Consider the following 22,784-nt stretch of genomic DNA (forward strand, 5'->3'; position numbering starts at 1 on the left):
AGTGCCCCATTTTAACAGACAGAAGTAGGCACTTCTTTATGTAGTTATGTCCCATTGTCAAGTCATGACAAACGCAGGCTGTTTGTAGCCTACAGGAGGCTCTTACCTCATCCCAGACAGTTATGAGCCTAATCATGGGATCGATGAATGGGGTACTGTGTGTCGGAATGAATAGAAATAGTTATAAAGGGACAAAACTACATATGTATACATCTTTGGCAGAAGAAATCACAAGGAACCATTAGAATTTGACATCAATATTGATATTTATATCTTTGACCCATTCTCAAATATTTTATCAGTCTCTAACCATTTTCCTTTCTCTGTGAAAGGAACTTGCAAACTTGTGTCAGTGAATACCAGTTTAAAGAATCCATTTTTGCATTTTGTGCTGTTGTGTGATTCTGTAAAGAACTACAGTGTGGAATTGATGTGGGACATGCGTCGTAACTGTGGTGCAGAAAAAAAAACGGCTGATTGTGGATGCCTGTTGCATTATTACGCAGCTTCTTTGAGCTTCTTGACCACGTTAATGAGCTCGGGAAACTGGGAGTTCATGAAGTGGCCGCGGTCAGAGTACTTGTGTAGCTCCGCCTGCAAGCCCTTGGCCACCTCCTCCTGCTCCTCCCAGGGCAGGAACGGGTCATCAGTGGAGCCGAACTGGACGATGTGGCTCACGTTTCCTCGGATCTGCTCCCACTGCCATGGCCGACTGAAGTAGCCACTCTCTCTCTCGGTCTCGTCTCCTAAGTCCGAGGTGTACGCCCCAACCAGGATAATGGCGAACACTTTGCGGGTCTCCGCGTACCTCATGGCGGCCGCCGCCCCCGAGCTGTGACCGATGATGACGGTCTCCTCGTCGCACTTCAGCTCCTCCTCCATGAAGGGCAGCCAGATGGTCTCTCGCGCGGTCACTGGGTCCGGCATGTTCCTAAGCAGGCTGGTCATACCTGGAATCTTTAAGGCAGTTGTTGCAGGTCAGAGTGAAGTGTGCCAAAAGGATCCTGTTCTCAGCCTCAACAAAACTGAATAATCCCTAATAATGTCCTAAAGCATTGTTGTAAAATAGAATACTGGTATTGCCCATTTTTTTTTAAACCAGACAGATTCAGTCAAAGGGGGTAATTGTTTTCCCCAGAACTGCTTGTTTAAAAAAGGCAACAGCCAAACATCCTCCACCATCACCACTAGTAAAGCCATAGTGTCCCTGCCAGGATCTCTTACTGAAGTCATCCATTGACTCAAAACACATTTGGGACACAATTAAACACATATTTTTTGTAGTGCACTGTAAACGCTAATGCATAGTGATGTATCCTTTACTATTGACCTGTATATGTAAGCAGTAAAGAAATCTTGTGGTCAGCAACATCTCTGTACACCTTGGATACATCATGGGATGTGTCACAGTGATGTGTATTGGCTGTTCACTTGTGATTTGTGATTGTGATTTTACTGTCAAATACACATTTGAAAGCCAAGAGTAAACACACCCTGAATATGCTTACTTGTTCCAATCAGCGTGATTACAGTTGTTTCCCTCACAAAAAAGTAGTAGTAGTAGTTCTATAGTAATGCATAATACTTCTATGATATTCTGTAATATCTCTGTAAAATCCTTGCCCTCTATAGTGTAGACTCTATAGTACAGTCTTATAGTACTTCTAGTATGTCCCAAAATACTATAAGATCCCTATAATATCTATAGTATTCCTATAAAATTACTATAATATTTTGTACCAAAATACTATAAGATTCCTTATTTATTTTTCTGTTAGGGTTCTTTGTGACTGATGGAGGGAAACACTGACTCATATTACTCTTCAAATTTGAACCTAAATGGACAATAAATAATGTTCACACAAAGTCTGGGGGAAATGAAACAGTCTAAGATAGTCTGTGTGTTTTGGGAATTAAATAGAACAGAGACAAGAGAGACATGGGCCACTTTACGTAGATGCTTAGATCTGGACATCATGACGAATGCAAAGCTTTCACTAGAATTTCTAGAAGTAAAATCAAAGAGGTCCACACATAAATGGACGAAAGAACAGACAGACAGACACTCTATTCATCCCAAAGTAAATGTTGGCATCCAGTAGCTTACAGTAGGCCCGCACACACAACAAGGACACACAATAGAAACACTAAATTTACAGGTGTAAAATGACTGTCTGTCCATCAGAATATTCAGAGTTATTATGAGTGCAGTGATGCTTATCAGTGCAGTGATGCTTATCAGTGCAGTGAGATGCTTATGAGTGCAGTGAGATGCTTATGAGTGCAGTGACATGCTTATCAGTGCAGTGACATGATTATGAGTGCAGTGAAGCTTATGAGTGCAGTGACATGATTATGAGTGCAGTGACATGATTATGAGTGCAGTGATGCTTATGAGTGTCACTGCAGTGACATGATTATGAGTGCAGTGAGATGCTTATCAGTGCAGTGAGATGATTATGAGTGCAGTGATGCTGATGCTTATGAGTGCAGTGATGCTTATGAGTGCAGTGACATGCTTATCAGTGCAGTGAGCCAATCCATGTAGGTAGTGCAGGGAGATGCGTTGTCAGTAGATCTCTATGGAGGTAGTGCAAATGCTAAGCAGTGCAAAGTGAATAATTCGGGTGTCGGGTTAATAATTACTGTAGTGTTCTGTAAATAGCCTGTTTTGACAAATGAATGTTATCTACGTTAGTTCATAAAATGATACATTTCATTTCACTTTTACCTACAGGAGTTGGATAGCCTGGATAGTTGGATAGGTGCTCTAAGCGATGCTGGGTAACGTCACTTCTGTTGATGTTCAAACAAGACAGAGCGCTAGCTCGCTACTTCCTCCCCCTCCCTCCCGTGCAATTGAAACTCTCCTAAACGCGCATCTCGTCTGTGATTTGCTTGTTTTTGGAACCTGGGCTGTCCACAGAGTTTTTACAGTGTACTCAGGACATAGACAGCGGTTGGTTAGGTGATTTTTGCAGTAAGTGACATAAAATGTTTTAGCCTAACAAACGCGTGGCATCGCGTAGAGCACCTTTAACTGCCGCTACTGATAGGAATCTGCGTGAGAATCTCATAGATAGTAGCCTAATGGGCTGACAAATGGGTCCAGGCCAGTGTCTCTCCTACCTTATTGATCTGCTTGTTTGCCCACCCGTACCAGTTGCAATGCTCTACATCTCCGGCTCCATTCCCTGGCACAATGATTGCTTTCTTTAGAGTCATGTCGACTCCATCAACAGTCAACAGCACCAGCGTTTTATTGTCTATCTATTGCACCACACCAGAGAATGTCTACACGGGCTCTGACCACACGTTAAATGTATTTCCTTATTTTCTCCTTCTGCTAGTTTTATTGGACCTCAGCAAAGTGATTTGTATCGTTACTGCCATCTACTGTTCTGGGGTGGAACCATTCTATGTTTACAGTTACAACCACAGGCAGTTCTGAGCACTAGCGCTCTTGTTTTTAGTAGGCCTAAAGCATTTTAAAATACTTGATGAGTTCCTAATACCCAGATTTTCGACCCAGAACCATCTCAGTTACCATCTTCCATTTTGTCATCTTACAGACCAGTGAGACATGTCCCTGGCACACCTTGCATAACTATTCCTCTCTGTCTGCGTTCCATCCCTCCTTTTTGTCTCTGAGCTGTTTTCATATCGACATTGAAACAAATCTTTATCCCTGACCATTGTTTTTAAAGTAGGTCTAGATGTATAGATGTTGTTGTTCTACTCTGCTCTAGGCCGTTTTATGCTTTGGGTCAGACAACCATGAAGTAGATTTTAGTTACTAGGCCTAACTTACATCACAAAATAGGCCTACAGTATATTGAAACACTACATATTGAAAGTCAGATGGCTGGCCATTTTAGATAGGCTACTCTTTCCTACTCTGCCTAGCCTTAGACTTGCAGTGATCTTTGAAACAGTGATGGTAAAATACTGGGTGCTCCTGGCTTATTTCTGAGTCTCTGCCCAGAATGAACTAAGATGACTAAACAGGTTTGAGGCACAAACCAGAATGCCACTACAGTGTAGCAGATATTTGTCACTTTGACATTTTACCGCAATCTGGCTGTAACTGATGTAAAAGAAAACAGAATTAAACATTGACTAACAGGCTTACAAGCAAGCAAGCAAACTACAAACAAAAAGAAAACAAAAAGAAAAATGTCCTTACAAAAGAGATCTATAAAACCATAGGCCTATAGATAAGAGATAAGATGGTTATGGGATTTGGCAGACGCCTTTGTCCAAAGCGAATTGCAAAGATATGAGATGTTTATTTACAACCCCAAATCAGAAAATGGTGAGACGCTGAGTAAAATGAAAATAAAAACAGAATGTGATCATAAACAAACGTTGTAAACCCATATTTAGCTGCAAAAAGGAGATAGACAATATATCAAATGTTGACTAATTCATGCAAAATATATGTTCATTTTGAATTTGATGCCATCAACATGCATGTTTCATAAAAAGTTAGGACAGTGACATGTGCTGCTTCACGTCTTCATTTAACAACATTCTGTAAATGTTTAGGAATTGAGGAGACCAGTTGCTAGAGTGTTGAGAATGAAATGTTGTCCCATTCCTGCCTGATTTCAGTTGCTCAAAAGTATGGGGTATTCTTAATTATATTGTACATTCCATGATGCACCATAATTTGACAGGTCTGGACTGCAGACAGGCCATTTTAGCGCCTGGACTCGTCCTTTGTTTATATATGTGCAGAATTCATTTTGACATTTGTTTTCCTGAAATATTCAAGGTCTTCCCTGAAAAAGACATTGTCTGGATGGCAGCATATGTTGCTCAAAACCTGTATGCATCATTCAGAATTGATTATGCCTTGCCAGATGTGCAAGATGCCCATGAATGCACCTCCACATCATGGTTTTGAACTGAGCACTATAAGTTTGATAGTTGGATAGGCCCTCTCCTCCCCCAGGAGTCCATGATTTCCAAAAATAATTGCAAATGTTGATAGATCTCAGCACAGTACCTTTTTTGCACTTTACCTCAGTCCTTTTTAAACCAGCTCAGGCCCAGATAAGACGGTGGTATTTCTGTATCACGTCTAAATACATTTTTTTTCTTTTCCATGGAAAAGTTTACACTAGCATTTGTGAATTGAGTATCAAACTGTGCTCATATAGACAATGGTTATCAGAGGTGTACCTGAGTCCATACAATGATTTTCATTACAGTAACAGGTCTGGTTTTAAGGACTGGGTCTGGGATGCTCTTTTTCATACCCAATCATGTTGCTAGTTACCCTAATTAGTTGTAAAATATTCCTCATTTGGTTTTCTTTATCATTAAACACATTTTTCATCAATTTATTGGCCTCCTCGTTCCAACATTTTTGAAATGTGTTGCTGGTATCAAATTCAAAATGAACATATATTTTCCATGAAATGAATATGTCATTTTCAACATTGGATATGTTGTCTGCGTCCTTTTTGCAGCTAAATATGAGTTTATGGGATTTGCAGATTATCACATTCTGTTTTTATTTACATATGTCTTGAATACATATGTTTTTATTTACGTGTGTCTTGAATTGCTGTTAGATTCCTAGAACAGAATAGTAGCTACAACTATTAGATCTCTATGATAGTGTAGTGGTAGGCCTACTAATAGTCCCTTTCCATGGCATTGGAGCCCCCTATAGTTGTTCTACTTTATTGCAAGACCAGTAACGATAAGCCCTCCCATTTTCCCTACGTAATGCGACATAGGAAGAGGACAGATCGACAGGGGACGTTCAGTATCAGCTGTTAAATTTGACAGATGACATAGAATTAGCTGCCCGTGAAAGATTGAATGGAAGCAACAGACGCAACTGAGACACGAAGGGAATTGGACAAAAAGTGCGTCACTGAGGGCAGCTACCATGTTACGGAAGCCAGTTCACAGACCGACCCCAAAGTGCAAGGTTAGCGCGACGGTATTCGCAACGTGCTCGATAGCTTGTCCATAACCTACGTGTAACTGTATTTTAACTACACATTTCACATTCTATAGCATAACATTTGTGCCATTTTTGTATTGCATTTGCGTGGAATGTTATTATTATCGGGTCGCAAAATGTATAACCTAACAAGAGACAGACTGAAGAGTAGGCTACTTGTCATATTAAAAAATGCATTTCATTTTCAGGACATGGACCTCGGTTATCGAAAGTTAACCTTTACACGTTGTTGAGCCTGTGGATGGAGCTATTTCCCCAGAAGAAGGCTGTGTTCAGCAACGAAAATGAAGTTGTAAGTAGGGACTGTGACAGTAAATTAAGTCTACTTCAGTATTCTTATGTTATTATAAAGCTATAATGGATATTGCCCAAGATAAATGAGTGAGGGACCCCCAGTTTTTTTCGTAGGCCTTTTGCTTTCTTCTTAAAAGCTACTGGTTCTTCTAGTGTCAGAATACATGTTAAGTCACGACGAGGTTCTCTTTGATCCAGTTAAGCCTGATTGTTACATAGTAAATATTATCATACCTGTTTGATTCCCGTCTTGATAACTGTCTTAGACATGTCCTGCCTGGAGTAAGACTAAAAAAACCTTGGATCATCAGAATGGAGATAAAAATGGACAGAATGCAATGGCAAATGTATAACACAGCTTTGTCAACTGAATCTGCGTAACGTTGGAAAGGTGTAATACGATTGCGGTGTCATTTCAGACCCGCAGAACTGGTTTGGTCGTGGTCCATGAGAGGAGAATTCTGGGCCTTCATTGTTCGAGCGCAGAGCTGCATGCGGGACAGGTAGCAGTGGTCAAGCATGGCCCTCGCCTTACCAGGTGTGACTTGTACTTCTCAAGGAAGCCCTGCTCCACCTGCCTAAAGATGATCATCAATGGTATGACTTTTAACTGCTTTTACTGTAGACCATGACTGAATAACAGTCCAGTTCCTTCCTAACATCATTCATCATTACACACAATTTGTGTTGTGGCTTTGAAGACATGACTTCATTCAATAACAATAGTTTATATTAGACTCAACCTTATTGTTATTCTACAAGTAAAATACCAGTGCTGGACAATGACATACAGTACTACCTTGCTCCCTGTGGTTTCTCTCAGCCGGGGTCAGTCGGATATCATATTGGCCTGGAGACCCTGAGATCAGCTTACTGGCCAGCGATGAGGCCAGCAGCAGCGCAGACAGTCGCCTGGAGGCTGAACTGGACGCTGCGGCTGCAGAAAAGCTGAAGTCCAGCAGCCGCCCGTACATGGGTGTCCTCCTTCAGCCTCTGGCCTTTGACATGCAGCAGTATGTGGAGGAAACGTCCGCCTCATGCGACTTCCAGGAGAAGATGGCCACTGACCTTCCCGTGGTGGACGTTGGGGATCTCTTCCGGCAGCAGCTTTGGCAGAACAGGGACGAGCTCTCCCGGGTGTTTCTGGTCGTGGACGAGACGAGGCACCGCGGACTGCTGACCAAAATGGGCCTTGTGACGTTCTGCGCGGAACCATACTTCAGCAACTTGAGGCAGCACATGCGGGACCTGGTGAGACTCTTGGCCTCCGTGGCCTCCAGTGTTCCGCGCGTGGAGGACGCTGGTTATGGGTTCTACCTGAAAGGCGGTTCTAGCACCATCACTTCTCCTAACGTTCCCCAGGACGTTATACGACACTGCATCGTTCAAGCCAAACTACTAGCTTATAGAACTGGTAGGTATCTTAGCAATTAGTAACTGAAGGGCTTTTCTCTCCCCAGAGTACAGTCTGCTGTCTCTGAGGGGCTGATAATCATTTCAACTTAATCTAATGTCATTGATTAGTCTTAAGTATAAGTATACTCTTTTGATCCTGTGAGGGAAATTTGGTCTCTGCTTTTATCCCAATCCGTGAATTAGTGAAACACACACAGCACACAGTGTACACACAGTGAGGTGAAGCACACACTAATCCCGGCGCAGTGAGCTGCCTGCATCAACAGCGGTGCTTGGGGAGCAGTGAGGGTTTAGGTGCCTTGCTCAAGGGCACTTCAGCCGTGCCTACTGGTCGGGTTTCGAACCTGCAACCCTCCGGTTACAGGTCCGAAGTGCTAACCAGTAGGCCACGGCTGCCCCTAGTCTTGTTTGTAGGCATGTCGTAATTATCACTTCAGATTTGAAAGTGTAAAACTATATACATTTAAAACCATTCTAGAGGTTTGAGATGGGTGTCACCTGTGCTCTAGCCCCTCAGTGCCCATAGAGCCACAGAATCATGACTGAACCCAATTCCAGAGATTTGTTCCTTGCATTTTCATGGAGATTTAACTTCATTTTTAATCTAAACTTAGATATAGTTGAACTAAATCAGTTTAACTAATTTGTTTTATGACTTAAACTGAAGCAGTCTGCTCTGTTAAACTATAAACAGCTGTGGATTCAACATTTGTCTGCTATCCTGTTTTCTCAGAGGATCCTAAGGTTGGAGTCGGTGCTGTGATCTGGGCAGAGGGACAGTTGGTAAGTGATCTTCCCGCAACATGTCAGAACATACACTCTGGAACTGAATCTCAAATGATGAGCAGTTTATCTGTAGCCTGGTTAACACTAGACCACTTCTGTTGAGATTGAGATTAGGCTTTATTGATTTACAACTTCCAGAGGCGTAACCAGCAGTGAAATGAAACTTAAATTGGTGCATTAAGTTTCAGAAGTGCCACAATCGGGAGCATACCTATGTTCCCCGCTTTGTATGGGACCGGGGAACATAGAACCCTTTTTTAAAACCCTAACCATAACCATAATCATAACCCTAACCCTAACCCCGAGCAGGGAACATAGGACCCAGGGAACATAGGGATGACCCCCCACAATCAAATCTTTCTTTTAAACAAAGGTTTTAAACCCTTGTTTGTTTGTGTGTGTGTGTGTGTGCGCATTTGCTTGTGTGTGTGTGTTTGTTTGTTTGTGTGTGTGCACGTTTTGCTTGTTTGTTTGTGTGTGCGCATTTGCTTGTGTGTGTGTGTGTGTGTGTGTTTGTTTGTGTGTGTGTGTTAGGGCCTCTGTGATGGCACAGGCAGACTGCACCTGGTGGGCTGTGGCTACAACGCCTACCCCGTTGGTTCGGAGTATGGAGAATACCCCCAGATGGACGATAAGCAGGGCGACCGCCAGAGTAGGAAGTACCGTTACATCATTCACGCTGAGCAGAACGCCATCACGTTCAGGTGACGTGTGGAATGGAATGCTTTGGCTCTAGCGAGCGCGCTCAACGTGCCTGGAATAAAGTGTTAACACATTTTATGCTTTCATTTACAATTATTCTTTGCTTTTGTTTCTGTAAAGCACATTTAATTACCCCTTGTGTATGAAATGAGCTATATAAATAAACTAAGCCTTGAGTTGATTTGATTAATTAGTTATGCTACGTGTTCTGTCTCACAGGAGCGTGGAGATTAAAGAGGAACAGGGGACGATGCTGTTTGTCACCAAATGCCCGTGTGATGAATGCGTGCCTATGATCCGAGCGGCTGGCATTCGGCAGGTCTACACCACTGATCTGGACAGCGGCAAAAAAAAAAACGATATTTCCTACCTCAGGTTTGACGGTCTCCAGGGAGTACAGAAATTCATTGTAAGTCCCTCTGGAGTGGAACTGGAGAACAAGGTGTATGGAATTAAGAATGAGGTTTTTGGAATTAAAAATAACGTTGAGGGAATTAAGAATAAGGTTTTTGGAATGAATCATATACAGTATATGGAATGAATAATGTTTATGGAATTAAGAATAAGGTTTATGGAATTAAGAATAATGTTTATGGAATTACAAATAAGGTTTATGGAATTAAGAATAAGGTTTATTAAGAATAAGGTTGATGTGGGCGTGCTGGAGCAGGGGTATCGTCACTGACTGCGGACTCGGGCACTGTGCCACCTGCTTCCGGTCACTCCACTGTCCTGTCAGATTAAAGGCATAAAAGCCCCTCAAAAATATTTGGAGAAAAAAAAAATTTGATTTAGAGTGGGAACCCTGCCTTTACCTTAGGGTTCTTTCTGTATGTCTACAGACTGTGGATCTTGTGTGTAAATACTCAATTAGATCATGCTGATAAATCATAATGTATGTAAGAGTTCAGTACTTGATGTGTTTGTTATGATAAAAATGTTTTTGACACAAACCTTTTTATATTTGTAATGTATGCATATTTGGCCCTCACAGTGGCAAAGAAGACCTCAGACAAAGAGTGTGTGTGAGAAGCAATCTCCGTTCACTGTAGCAAGTAAGATACATTTTCAAAATACTGATAACCAAAGTCCAAGTCAGTGTTTGGCAAACCAGCATGTGTATATTTTTAATTCTCTAATTTCAGATGGATGCATGAAGCACCTGAGGCAGGAGTCGTCTGAGCCGTTGCCTAGTAAGAGGTTATGCTCATGAAGAAATGCGTCAACTTTGAGATGGTGCATGTTTCAAGAACTGAATAAGGACGAAGCCACGAGACTTCAGTGGGTCTTGTTAGTTGAGATCATATGCACATATTGTTGACTGCATGTTGACTTCCAAGAAGGGTTTGACGTTTATATTTAAATATTCGATCATATTTTAGATATCATGTTTTAATCAGAAGTTCCATTAATGTAAGTACGAGTTGTGTGAATGATGGCCTCGCAAATATATCTTGTACAAGTAAAGAAGTGGAAACAGACTGCTGTTATCTTGCCGTTGCCTTACCTTTTCTTATCTATTCAAAGGACTTAACTGCATTAACATTACATCTACAACACTGTGAGGCCCAACTGCGTTAACATTACATCTACAACACTATGAGGCCTAACTGGTCACCAATAATGTCCTTTTTGCTGTTACACAAATCAATGATTCCCAAAACCAGTGGTCAAATCCGATGAATTAAGGCAGAACATTTGATGCATTGGGTTTCCTTTATTGGTGATGTTTTACAATTTCTTTCAAAGTGGAAACAAATGCAACCATGTGATCTTGAAATGAAGTTCCATTGTAGATATGGGAGATTCTGAACTGATTACTTTTGGTTTTTGTTCTCATAGTTGAACTTTTTTTTTTGTCAGAAAAATAAAAAATAAATTCACTTGTTCCTGGCTCAGACTAAGGTAGTGTGAGCCCCCATCACCCTTTTTCAAACCAAGCAGTACAATACTGAGGGACCTGAACCATCCTGACTGTGGAATGCCAATAAATTATGCAAAGAAAGTGATAACTTGGTAAATACAATAGCAGTATTTGCCAACAAAATATATTTTTTTTTTATCAAGGTAAATATTTGGCAATCAAAACAGTGGCTGCATGTTAAAACAAGCTGGTTTCAGAACACTGTGGAAAGGTTTCCACATCACCACCACAGATCCACCAGATGCCACTCCTTCATCCAGAGACCAACCTTCAGAGTTATTCTTAAATCCAAATTCGTATTGGGTCATGTGAGTATGGTTCACTGTAATACAAAACCCGTCACACCCACACCCCTTCCCTACCATTGGCAAGTCAAATTTCATCGTGGCGAGAAGTTGGACAGCTCCTCGACTCCTACCCTACAGGATCAATCCAAGTCCTACTCCGCTGAGCTCAATCAAAAAACTGCAGCAATTACAGAAGAGAAAGTAAAGTACTTCATCAACAGTAGAACTCAAATATAGTGAGTTAAAGAGGTTCATTGCTTAATTAAGACAAATATGTTCCATCAGACCATATTTTAAAAATAATAAAATAATGAGAATTAAGCTCCCCCTTGATTTTTTTTTTTTTTAAATACAAAATAATGAGCTGGACAAGAAGCACACAAAAACAAAAGGCACCTGTTTTAACGTCTGTGTCCTCAACTTTTGATGTGTTTTCAGCAACCCTCGGAGTTAACGCCGCATCTCATCTTTCACTACGCACATCGGGATGAGATCAAAGAAAAACAAGCTCACTAATGGCTACTGGTGAGACACGCCTGCCATGAAAACACCCCCCCTCGCGCTCACAGCAACAGAAGAAAGAAACTTCCGGAAGTGCTTCAGATCTTTGTAGTGCACTTTTCATGGCACCAGCCCTCAAGAGCGTACAAGCCAGCAGATGGACCCCTGACAAGTGACCATGGCAACAAAAACGCAGCTGGTGGACACCCAACAGGTAGCCACGGCAATAAAAAAAATATGAGATACAGCCCTGTTTAACAAAAAAAGTGAACTTCAAAACAAAGTTTTAAAAATGTACAGCGATAAATGTTGCACTGAATCCTACAAACACCAAGATATTGGCAGTATTGCCCATTTCATATTCAAGAACTAATGATCAAAAATTAAAAACACTAGTTCTCAGTCAAACCTACTGATTAATAATTATTTCAAACAAACCTTGATTAAAATATTATTACAGATTTCACATTTTCGCCTTCCTGTTTACGGTTAATAGTTTTTGGACTCGCGCCTGAAGCCCACGGACTTCTCTGAACTCTTGGGGACAGCCAGTGATCCTTTGGTGTTTGATCAAACCCAAGCTTTTATCAAAAGGCCTGCAGCTTTCAAATACTGTGACACGTGGAAAGAAAACAAATCCGAAGACATCGTGAGGAGGAATGCAGTTAGGAAAAGTGAGCTCTCAAACTCAAAAGCAAGACAAGACAGAAACAGAGAGAGAGAGAGAGAGAAAGAGTGAGAAAGAAAGAGCGCAAAGCTGTATAAATAAGTGGAGAGGGCAACCTCCCGTTCCTACGTGTTAACTAACTACAATATCTGGGTCCTCTACAAATGTACTGTACAAGACAGACCACTCTGGGTCATTCCAGCTGGGCCTTTGGGAAGAGCTCAGACTTCAGGAGTGCTACAGGTGAGAGATGGCTGGCCTAGGAGCAGAGCTGCTGATAACCTCAGACACAGTAATAGGACATCCTCTTACGGTCCATCCCCTTGGCTCTTCCCCCGGGAACAGGATGCTGTAACCCTTTGGTTCCCCCCTCTCCAGCTGGAAAATCAACCAGTCACCCCTTACAGTTTTCCAAAAACATCCTATTGTGGCACAAAACTAAGGAGGAAAAGGATGTACTTTCATGAAAGGAATTATGACACCATCTGTGATTGAGGACTAGACTTTTTGCAAGCTTGATAAGTAACTAAGAAAAAAGACATGTTTTTTTTCAAGATTTTAAATAGAGTTATTAATATTATTATTATTATTGTTAATATATTTGTATGTTTTGTTTTGCTCAGTAAAAAGTGGAGGTTGACATCATTGCTAGGCTAAGCTTTAGGAGGCGGGTTTCTTCAGGTCTCGTATCTGTTTGATCAGGTAGGTCTTCTCGTCGTTGAACTGCTCGTCATCTGTGCGGTCCTTCTGGAAGTTGCTCAGGAAGTCAATGAGCTTCGTCTGGTTCTTTAAGAGAATATCTACAATAGGCTGCGTCTTGTTGGGGTTGGCAACAAACACCTGGAAGACAGTGTGAGAGAGAGAGAGGAGAGAAAGAGAAAGAGAAAGAGAGAGAGAGAGAGAGAGAGAGAGAGAGAGAAAGGGAGTGAGTGGCAGGCACAAAATGGCCGTGGTTCTCTTCATCTGTATTTACTTGACTGACGTTTTTATCCAAAGCGGCTTACAGATGTCAATGAAACGCAGGGCCAGACTCCCTGGAGCGGCTAGGGGCACAACGGTGGGAGCTGAGAATCGAACTCAAGACTTTACAGTTTACTAGCATGCAAATCCCCTCTACACCACCCCCCCTCTGGCCCTCCACCATCTCTGGCCCTCCACCATCTCTGGCCCTCCACCATCTCTCTGCAGGTCTGCAGGGCTGTTTACCTTGAACACGTGGAAGGCCTCAAACTGGATGTTGGGGCTCTTGTCTCTGAGGAGATTCATCATCAGCTTCAGGTTCTCCGGTTTGCTGATGTAACGCGTCATCACTGTGAAGTTGTGTCTGTCCAACAGAAGCTCTCCCAACAGCTACAAACGCAACACACACACACAGCACTACAATTTACCGATGCCTCCAGACAGATGTATGTGCTAATTACAACAATAAATAAATAAAAGTAATATAATAATACAACACTTAATAAAGTGTTTCCTGCTCTGCTGTACCTTTAGTGACTGCCTCTTGGTCACGTAATTCTCAGAGTGCAGCAGCTTCTCATAGTCTGCAAACACCTGCCAATGTGCAAACACAAAATAAGGACAAGCTAACAATCCAACCATAATCAATGACCACATTCAATTCAATCTTCTGGTGAAAACAATGCCATTTTTTTTTTTTTTTTAAATATATATATATATATATTTTTTTTTTAATACAGTGACATCTCTGGAACTTACAGTATCGTAGTTCTGTTCTAAAAACTCGGCCACCAACACCTTGTGCCTTGTGAGCAGGTCCTGCAGAAGAAAGCAGAGTTATGAGCAAACTCATCTTAACATGTCCATCTACTGCTTCTGACAATCTGACTCTTTCTGAACTGAATTGCTACAGAGGGAAAAGAACACACTCATAATAATATGTGGGTCTGACGTTACAAATTAATATAGTTATCACATGTTAAGTCATCGTTAGTTACACACCTAACAGTTTTAGGGTAACGGGACAAAGTAAGCATGCAGGTCTTGATGTGATTGCCACCACCCTTGGTAAGAGCTTAGGCATCCACAGGGAACACAGAAAGCAAAGAGGCTTTTTTCAGGCCTGCTGCATTTCACATCATTGTGCCCGTGAGTGAAAAACTCCTGACCTTGAAGGTGGCGAAGGCGTCTGAGGCAATGTCAAATGTGGACATCTCCACATAGTTGAAGAAGTCGTGGAAGTGCTCAGAGTGGAGGACGACCTTGGCCAGCGGCTCGTGACGAATGCACTCCCGCAGCATGATCCCACAGTTCAGGGCCACCTGAGGCGTCTCGTACCTGCCCGACCAAAAACACCTTAACACCCAGCTCTGGGACTGAGGGGAAATGGTAAGACAATTTATGTGTATGTGTACGCTCTCACAGGGCTGGGGAAGCTATACAACTACAAACTACAGACAACCAATATGCCAGAGAGAGAGCGAGAGAGAGAAAGAAAGAGAGATAGAAAGAGAGACAGAGAAATAGAAAAAGAGAGAAGAAAAAATAGATATATAGAGAAATAGAGTGAGAGAGAAATAGAGATAGACAGAGATAGAAAGAGAGACATAGAAAGAGAGAAGAAAAAATAGAGAAATAGAGAAATAAAGAAAGAAAGAAAGAAAGAAAGAAAGAAAGAAAGAAAGAGAGAGAGAGAGACAGAGAGTGTGTGAGCGAGTGCGAGTGCTCACCCTTTGAGCAGGATGAACAGCACCTCCTGGTGGGAGCAAAAGTACTCCACAGTGGGACTGCGAGTGCCAATCTGCCTTCGCAGGATGTTGTTGAAGATCTGGCACACATCCTTCTTCCCCTGCACACCACAGCATAGCAGTGTCACCGACACAACCATAGCACAGCACAGCACCACAGTGCCATCAACATAATCACAGCACAGCATCTGTTCTAGAATCTTTGGTCAAAAGTGCCTCTGCAAGCGCGTCAGTCCAAACACAGTGAGACATCAACAAAAAATCATAACCAAAACAAAAAGACAACTTCACCACTGACTGAATTGTTAACAAAACCATTTTAGCGCCAGCAGCATTAAGACTTCAACTACATCATCAATATTACCACAAGATATGCATCAACAGCTTTAAGATTATAGTGGACGTGCCAATGGTTTGGCTACACAACTCATAACACAATGAATGTGTTGACAATTACCATCGCAGTAATAATAAAAACAAAAAAACTATCAACATGACAGCTGCTCAAAAATAACCCTCACTAATTACAACCGCATGCCACAATGTTAGACAGCATTCTTCTTTTCTAAAATGACAGCTTCTCTGAATGTCTAGACAGAGGTCTAGACACTTCCATATATCATTTTGCTTTGCATTCGGTCAGCTTTAAGACAGGAACTCTCTGCGCACACACTGCATGGACACTGGAGGGACACGGACGGACGGACGGACACACACACACACACACACCCCACCCACACACTGGGAGAGACACGTGGGGTACTGTGAGGATATGGGGCTATACTACTAAGCTAGGCAACTGGTTAACCCAGCTAGCTTTGGGAGCAACCGCTGATCTCTAAAAGAACACTCCACTTAGCAGCTAATGTTTGTAAAGAGATGTGTTGTTTGGAGATCAGTGGAAGTTAGCAGCTAATGTTTGTAAAGAGATGTGTTGTTTGGAGATCAGTGGAAGTTAGCAGCTAATGTTTGTAAAGAGATGTGTTGTTTGGAGATCAGTGGAAGTTAGCAGCTAATGTTTCTAAAGAGATGTGTTGTTTGGAGATCAGTGGAAGTTAGCAGCTAATGTTTCTAAAGAGATGTGTTGTTTGGAGATCAGTGCTTACTCTTGCAGTCAGCTGGGTAAGCCAGTAACACTGGTTCGTAGTATCACCCTGTGGTTTAGTGGCAAACCTGGGAATGTTAACTAAGAGCAAGTGGTGAACGTCCCAGAAGAGACGCTATGGCCTCAGTCTCCCAACCAAACAAAGGCTCCTCTTCCGGGAGGGTTCACCACTTCATCCGAGTTAATTTATCCAGGTTAGCCGCTAAACCACATGCTCGGAATATCCCCATGATGTAGAGGAAAACATAGAGGGAGGGACACTCAGACAATACCACATAAGCTCAGACAACAAGTGGTGTTTGTAGAACATGTCGTCTTATTGACATCCAAAAGAAAAGTAAAGCACTGTTGTGATGAGAGGGACCCATAAAATCTGGACTAATGATTTTTTTTTTTTTTTAAATATCAAGGTATATTTGCATCAGGGTTCCCACTCTAAGTCAAGTGTAAAATTCCATGACTTTTCCCTGACAAAAAATCTGAATTTCCATGACCTATAATGAGAAGATTTCTGAGCATAGCGTTCAAGAATCTTTGACTTTTTTTAGAGCGGAATATGAATAAATGGGTATTGAAGAAACAAAGTTGGGCTAACCATCACCACTCAAACATGCAGTAAAGCTAATAACCAGACATACACCAATTCTGTGTGGAAATACACTTGTATTAATGTGTTTTGGCAAGTATATTCTAAACTGCTACAACAAAATTCCCTGATATTCCATGACTTTGCCCCAGATATGATAACATTTCCTGACTTTCTATGTCTGGAATAGACTTCATCAAAATTCCATGATAATCCAGAAATTCCATGACCTGTGGGAACCCTGCAGCATATTCTAGTTAGCCTGCTAAGGCTTTAGAAGTTATTATGCATGTAAACAGAATGAACGGAAGATGAAAACGGGACGGAAGTAGGGGTTCATGAATAAGGTGGATACCAAGGGGCCTCACCTCAAACTATATGTATACCTGGGTCTAAAGGTGATGTATATATAGGTATATCTGCAGAGCCTCACAACAAAGTATGTGTATGTATATGTACACAAACACAAACACACACACACACACACACACACACACACATACTGTATATATTTATTTCACATTCCTGGGTCTATAAGTAGTATATATTAAGGTATATATCTGCAGGGCCTCACCTTAAAGACTAAAGTACTGGTCTCTGTGTATATCACAGCAAAGCACGCTCAATAAACAGAGGAGCATGTTCAGTGGCAGACTTCTGTCACTGTCATGCTCAACAGATTGGTTGAGGAGGTCCTTTAACTTTTGAATGCCACACAAAAGGGGAGGGGAGAAATTGACTTTTCAGCATGAGCCTGTCTCTCTCAGTCCCTAGCATCCTATCAATTTGTCTGCTGACCACCTGACTGTTTTACAGGTTATATTAGCCTCTCTACACTATCTGGACTGTGGTCATAACATACACCTTATAACTTATTCCCTGTTATATATTGTTCTTAAAATATATTCTTGTTTTAGTTTGTTAAGCAATTTTATTATGTTCACATTCTTGTCTTTTCATAGTCATAGTTAATATGTAATAACAAGCAAAGTTATTGCACTGTTCAATCCCTGCACTGTTCACTTTTGCACTACCACCATTGCACACACTCCACCATAGAACCTGATCATGTTCAATGCATCACATGGTCCGTCCATACCAGACCTTTGTAATCACTTCACATGCTCTTTAATTTTGACATTTCTGTGAGTGATTTTTATGTATGTCAGATATGTGTGTGTATGTTGTGGTTGTATAAGCTACTGGATGCCTAAAAGTTCCCTCAGGATGAATAAAGTGTCCGTCTGTCTGTCTGTCCGTCCGTCCGTCTATAGGTGGTGTATATGAAGATATATATCTGCCGGTTCTCACTTCAAAGTCGATGACTTGCAGGTTCTCCACCAGTGAGATGAGCAGTCCGCTGTTGTACAGCTCTTGAGCCAGCTGGGCCACCGTCTCCGTGTGCGGCTCTTTGTCGTTGGTGCCGTACAGGATTTCCTTCATGGCCACCAAACATTTGGACACCTCTTCTGATGCCTGGCGATACAAAGGTGAGGACCACGACTGAATACACGCCTGCTTGCTCTCCTGATAAGAGGCCTGCTCACACACACTTGTCATTAACACACACACCCAGGTTTGCCAACCGACGGCAGCTAGTTTTGTAGTCTTATTCACAAATATTAGCTGTTGGAGAACAGGTCAAATATTTGCGATTAAACCTTTTTTTCCCCAAAAAAGATAATATAAACCCTGGCATTATCCTTACACTTGTGACTAATCATGCATTCATTCAAATCAACCGCATCTACAGATGTCTCAACATTGGAGAATCAGAAGCTACGGGGCTGTAGTGGTCAACAGGCTCGCTGGAGCGCTGTGTTGGCTTGATGTCTCTGGACATCACTGAGGTGTGCAGTACAGGCAGTCCTGTCCCGGCCTGGTGGAGGAGCACAGAGGTGAGTGTGCTGCTAAGGGCCCTAGCACTGAGGTGCAAATGAATGTCCAACTCCGCCAAGAAGCTCCCTTCTCACCCCTATGTAACCCCTCACTCACTCAGAGAGGACTCAGATAGTCTCACAAGGCCAGACCACGACCATTAGATGTTGTGCCTTTTCAGCAGAAAAACATTTCATTTTGCCTAGCAGAACTAGGCCTACATACATAGACTGTATACATAAGCCTACATAAGGGGAAACCTTGTTCCTCTAGCTGCTGGAAGTATTCAAGTCTCCTTTAATTGTTAAGCTAGCAGAATTCTAAACATGTTAAGCTTTTCCTCCAAAACACAACAAAGTCCACAATACAACTACAGCACCTCTGGTCCAGGTTCAACATCCTCAGATTAGCTCAGATTTTATAAATTGATTTGTGCAGGCTATTGAATTCCAAAAACACTGGCAGTAGCCTAATCACTGACCACACCCAGCAACACACTCACCTTGTCTGTCTTCTTGTCCTGCTTGACCAGGATGCCCAGGTTGTCCTTTAGAGTTTTCACAATGTCAGTGGGACTCTTGTGGGACTTACCAAAGAGTGGCATGTTGGCAGGAGTGTCCTCTCCTCGGAGTCTGCGGAATGTAAACAAAGAAAAAAGTTTAGAGAAGAACAAGACAGCACCTGAACTGAAGTGTCCACTCCTAAGCTTTTCAACATTCTGGTGTTGGTATGGTTGTCACAACAATGGGACAACACATTCTTAGAGTTGCTGGCTATGTGAGTAACACTACCTTCCTTTCAGAACATGCTTAGTTAGAGAACTGAAGTCAGTGTGAAAGTGGTGTTTGAGAGCTCATCTCTGAAATCTCTGCCAGCACTTGGAAACATACGCTATGGAGCCTCCAGAGACCTTGTCTGGCGGAGGAGCTAACTTGTGACCGGTAATCCTCGGGAACGCCACCCTCCAACCCCCCCCCACCCCCTCTGCGGAAACCGCGTCACTTTGATCACTGCTCCTTGGCAGCAAGAGCTGCTGGCTACCGAGGATCCAAGTGCTTACTGGACTAACTCTGTAAATGCCCCAGCATCCTCCTAGGCACAACCACATCAACAAAGTCACCTGGCCCCAACAACTGAAAATGTATGATATATATGAATACTTCAAAGCAGCCACTGTATGGAGTTTTGCTCTAGAACTACCAAGCTAACTGCAAAAAAGGCATGCAAAGACCTTACAAACACCAAGAACAAAACAACTGGTACTATTGACCACCTCATGGTCACTGGCTGTCAACGGGCTTGCTAGAATGCGTAACTGGTATCTTGTGGCGATACAGTGTGAAAGCTTTTCTTACACTTTCTGGAGGTGGTATGACTTGATCCACAGAACTACATAGGCCTAATGCTTAGCCTGGTTAGCTTACAGGAATGACAGATTTGTTTAACTGACCCCAACATGACATCACCATCATGACCAAAATCCAATGATAACTAGATTCCTACAATAACACACCACATAGTCACTTATGCAAAACATTGTCACTAGGTCACCTCACAATTTAGACAAGATCTTTTTTTTTTAAATCAACATCAATGCAGGGCTTTTGATGCCTAGAGGCTCAGGTCTTATTTTTTCTGTCAAAAAGGCTATAGTTCCTTACAGGGCAAAGATGCATATTACATTGTATCTAATTTGCTCAGTCAACTTCAACATCTACTGTAAAGAAACTTAAAAAGAGACCTGACCACTGGCCAAGATTCCACTTGCCAGTGACAGAGAAGTACATCCATATGATCTCACCTGCATTGCTTATCGTTCACATCTCTTACTCAAACACACGCACAGCCTTGCTCCAGGTAACCCAGGGCTGAGTCAGAGCTCACCAGAGGGCGAAGGGTGAAGCAAGCATCTATCTATCACTGCCTGTCAAATACTACTGCCACTAGCATCAGAGACGACACACCCACATCATTCAGAACTTGCAGCGAGCCAACTCACGGGTACAGGAAAAACTTTATGAACCAAAAAAAATAAACTAGCCTTGACAAGTACCAATGACACATTTAATCAATAAAGACTGATGTAATCCATTCGTTTTATCCACTGATATACAATAAACAGCAGCACGGGCCGCGACTATAGAAAGTGGGGCTAAAGTAGGCTATACAACAGCCTATTAGTTGCATCAAAGCAAATAACCTACACCACAGTGAGTTACTTTAATGGGCCTATCTGAAACGCAAAATATACAATAGCATTGTGGCTTTAAACCGCACATTCACCAGCATTACCACGGAGATTAAACCAGGAAATATCATCAGCACTGTGCGGTATCAAACTAATGTCTGATCGAAGCCTGATTTTTGATCAAGGTCAGACACGAGACCATTGGAATTTCTTCTCATGGCACAGAGCTTTTTTCAGAGATTACTATGGCTCGATATCGCATTAACGTTATCGAGTACGACCATAGATGTTGCTAGCCTTCGAGCTAATCACCTGTTTATAACAAGGCCTCTGCTCTGTTCGCCCAACTCCACGCAAAGCAACACAAACAATGCGGACAAAAGACTGAGCTAGCGAGCTAGCTAACATGGGAAGAGCATGACACAGGGCGGTACTTGCATTTCACTGCTCGAACAAAAAAAAAAAAACACAATTAGACCTAGCTTGCTAGCTTGCCAGCTAGTTAACGACGAATTAAGCGTCAATCCGTCGCCCATGTAGCAGCAACACAGCCGACACGGACGGGACAGACAGACACCCAGCCTGAGTTCAGGTCAGCTAGCTAGCTACAATGTAGCTTTGCTAAAATTATCGAATTGACGTCTGACATGCGCGAATCGAACATTTATTGTGCGACAATAAAGAGACTGTCAAAAAGAGATTGGCTTAATTTTGTTAGCCAACTAGCTAGCATATTTGTGTCCACTCGATCCAAGTTTGAAACAATGTCAAGGACACCATTAGCTACTTTAATGAACCAAGAGTCGATTTGGTCCGTCAAGTTTTGATTCCCAAAATGTCAACCAAAGCTTGATACTTACAGTGCAAATGTATATTTTGTGTCTTTTTCGCTCGGATATCTTGCCTGGTGCCCTGTCTCAATGTAACCGAGCTGCTTTTTCTGGTCACGCCAGCGGTGTGTGTACACTGGGCTAAACGTCAGAGGAATGTGTGTATGCGCGAATTAAACAGTGCGGAATCTTTTAAGAAGGCAGTACAGAATTTCTCTCGCGGTGAGTCAGGGCTATGTCAAGAGGAGATCGGGCCTCCAACATGATGGTCTGAAGCAGAAATGTATTCTGCCGCTCATTGGTGCCTTCTGCAATGGGGCGGTGCGAAAGAGTACCCGGATAAGACATTTTAGGGCCGTTCACTGCCAAGCTGAAATCAAGGGGATTGAAGTTGGCACTTGGCAGACGTAGCACTGTGAAACCACTCGCCTACCTCTAATGTGACGCAGGTCGAATGAACATTGATTGTTGACACTTTGAAACAGACTTATATGACTGACTGGTATATTACTGTTGAAGAGTCTAACAGGCTGTGCCAACATTGAGTCAAGTCAGGTTTATTTATAGCCTAAATCACTTTGGAACATATCAACATGGTAATAGTAGGTATATATTTCTAAGTGTATCTTATAGTATTTGTTATAATGTTTTGTTAAACATGTTCCAACCCATAAAAAGTAGCCATACTTCTACTTTTCAAGCTGGATCATGTATCCAGCAGTAACAGGCTACAGAGCAACATGGGACTACCGGGCCCAAACGTGTGGTTATAGTACACAGACCAAGCAGACTTCAATGTTAGTATAATTTTTCTGTGGACTTTATTCAAGCTTAATTTCTCTTCATACATCTCAACGTCTTAAATACATATTTACACATATACATAAACATGTATGCATCATGGAAAACAGACACATGCAGCAATGTAC

The 22,784-nt window shown here is 42.2% G+C and overlaps 3 protein-coding genes across 3 annotated transcripts; 1 reads left to right on the top strand and 2 right to left on the bottom strand.

Annotated features, from left to right (window-relative positions):
• Window positions 1–247: 247 nt before the first annotated feature.
• Window positions 248–3,334, bottom strand: rbbp9 (retinoblastoma binding protein 9). The gene is made up of 2 exons (XM_048234991.1): window positions 3,130–3,334; window positions 248–957 (listed from the first exon to the last, which is right to left on the bottom strand). The coding sequence occupies exons 1-2, from the start codon at window positions 3,223–3,225 to the stop codon at window positions 499–501; spliced, it is 555 nt and encodes a 184-aa protein (XP_048090948.1). The 5' UTR covers window positions 3,226–3,334; the 3' UTR covers window positions 248–498.
• Window positions 3,335–5,741: 2,407 nt separating this feature from the next.
• On the top strand, window positions 5,742–10,662 carry cdadc1 (cytidine and dCMP deaminase domain containing 1). Its single transcript, XM_048234651.1, has 9 exons — window positions 5,742–5,947; window positions 6,172–6,275; window positions 6,697–6,874; window positions 7,101–7,691; window positions 8,427–8,476; window positions 9,014–9,183; window positions 9,401–9,590; window positions 10,176–10,236; window positions 10,327–10,662. Exons 1-9 carry the CDS (start codon window positions 5,836–5,838, stop codon window positions 10,392–10,394), a joined length of 1,524 nt encoding a protein of 507 aa, XP_048090608.1. The 5' UTR covers window positions 5,742–5,835; the 3' UTR covers window positions 10,395–10,662.
• A 216-nt stretch (window positions 10,663–10,878) lies between these two features.
• On the bottom strand, window positions 10,879–22,104 carry cab39l (calcium binding protein 39-like). The gene is made up of 9 exons (XM_048234652.1): window positions 21,886–22,104; window positions 19,340–19,469; window positions 18,271–18,435; window positions 15,251–15,369; window positions 14,690–14,858; window positions 14,280–14,339; window positions 14,049–14,114; window positions 13,767–13,910; window positions 10,879–13,400 (listed from the first exon to the last, which is right to left on the bottom strand). Exons 2-9 carry the CDS (start codon window positions 19,439–19,441, stop codon window positions 13,221–13,223), a joined length of 1,005 nt encoding a protein of 334 aa, XP_048090609.1. The 5' UTR covers window positions 19,442–19,469; window positions 21,886–22,104; the 3' UTR covers window positions 10,879–13,220.
• Window positions 22,105–22,784: the final 680 nt, after the last annotated feature.

The sequence above is a fragment of the Alosa alosa genome, chromosome 23 (genome assembly GCF_017589495.1).
Source record: "Alosa alosa isolate M-15738 ecotype Scorff River chromosome 23, AALO_Geno_1.1, whole genome shotgun sequence".
NCBI classification, from domain to species: Eukaryota; Metazoa; Chordata; class Actinopteri; order Clupeiformes; family Clupeidae; genus Alosa; species Alosa alosa.

Coding starts and splice junctions, on each gene's coding strand:
- rbbp9 (XM_048234991.1), bottom strand. CDS start 3,225: ATGACTCTAAAGAAAGCAATCATTGTGCCAGGGAATGGAGCCGGAGAT. Junction 958..3,129: donor CAAACAAGCAGATCAATAAG/GTAGGAGAGACA, acceptor ACTGCCTTAAAG/ATTCCAGGTATGACCAGCCT.
- cdadc1 (XM_048234651.1), top strand. CDS start 5,836: ATGGAAGCAACAGACGCAACTGAGACACGAAGGGAATTGGACAAAAAG. Junction 5,948..6,171: donor GACCGACCCCAAAGTGCAAG/GTTAGCGCGACG, acceptor TTTCATTTTCAG/GACATGGACCTCGGTTATCG. Junction 10,237..10,326: donor ATCTCCGTTCACTGTAGCAA/GTAAGATACATT, acceptor CTCTAATTTCAG/ATGGATGCATGAAGCACCTG.
- cab39l (XM_048234652.1), bottom strand. CDS start 19,441: ATGCCACTCTTTGGTAAGTCCCACAAGAGTCCCACTGACATTGTGAAA. Junction 18,436..19,339: donor AGGACAAGAAGACAGACAAG/GTGAGTGTGTTG, acceptor TTGTATCGCCAG/GCATCAGAAGAGGTGTCCAA. Junction 13,911..14,048: donor CCAAGAGGCAGTCACTAAAG/GTACAGCAGAGC, acceptor TTGCGTTTGTAG/CTGTTGGGAGAGCTTCTGTT.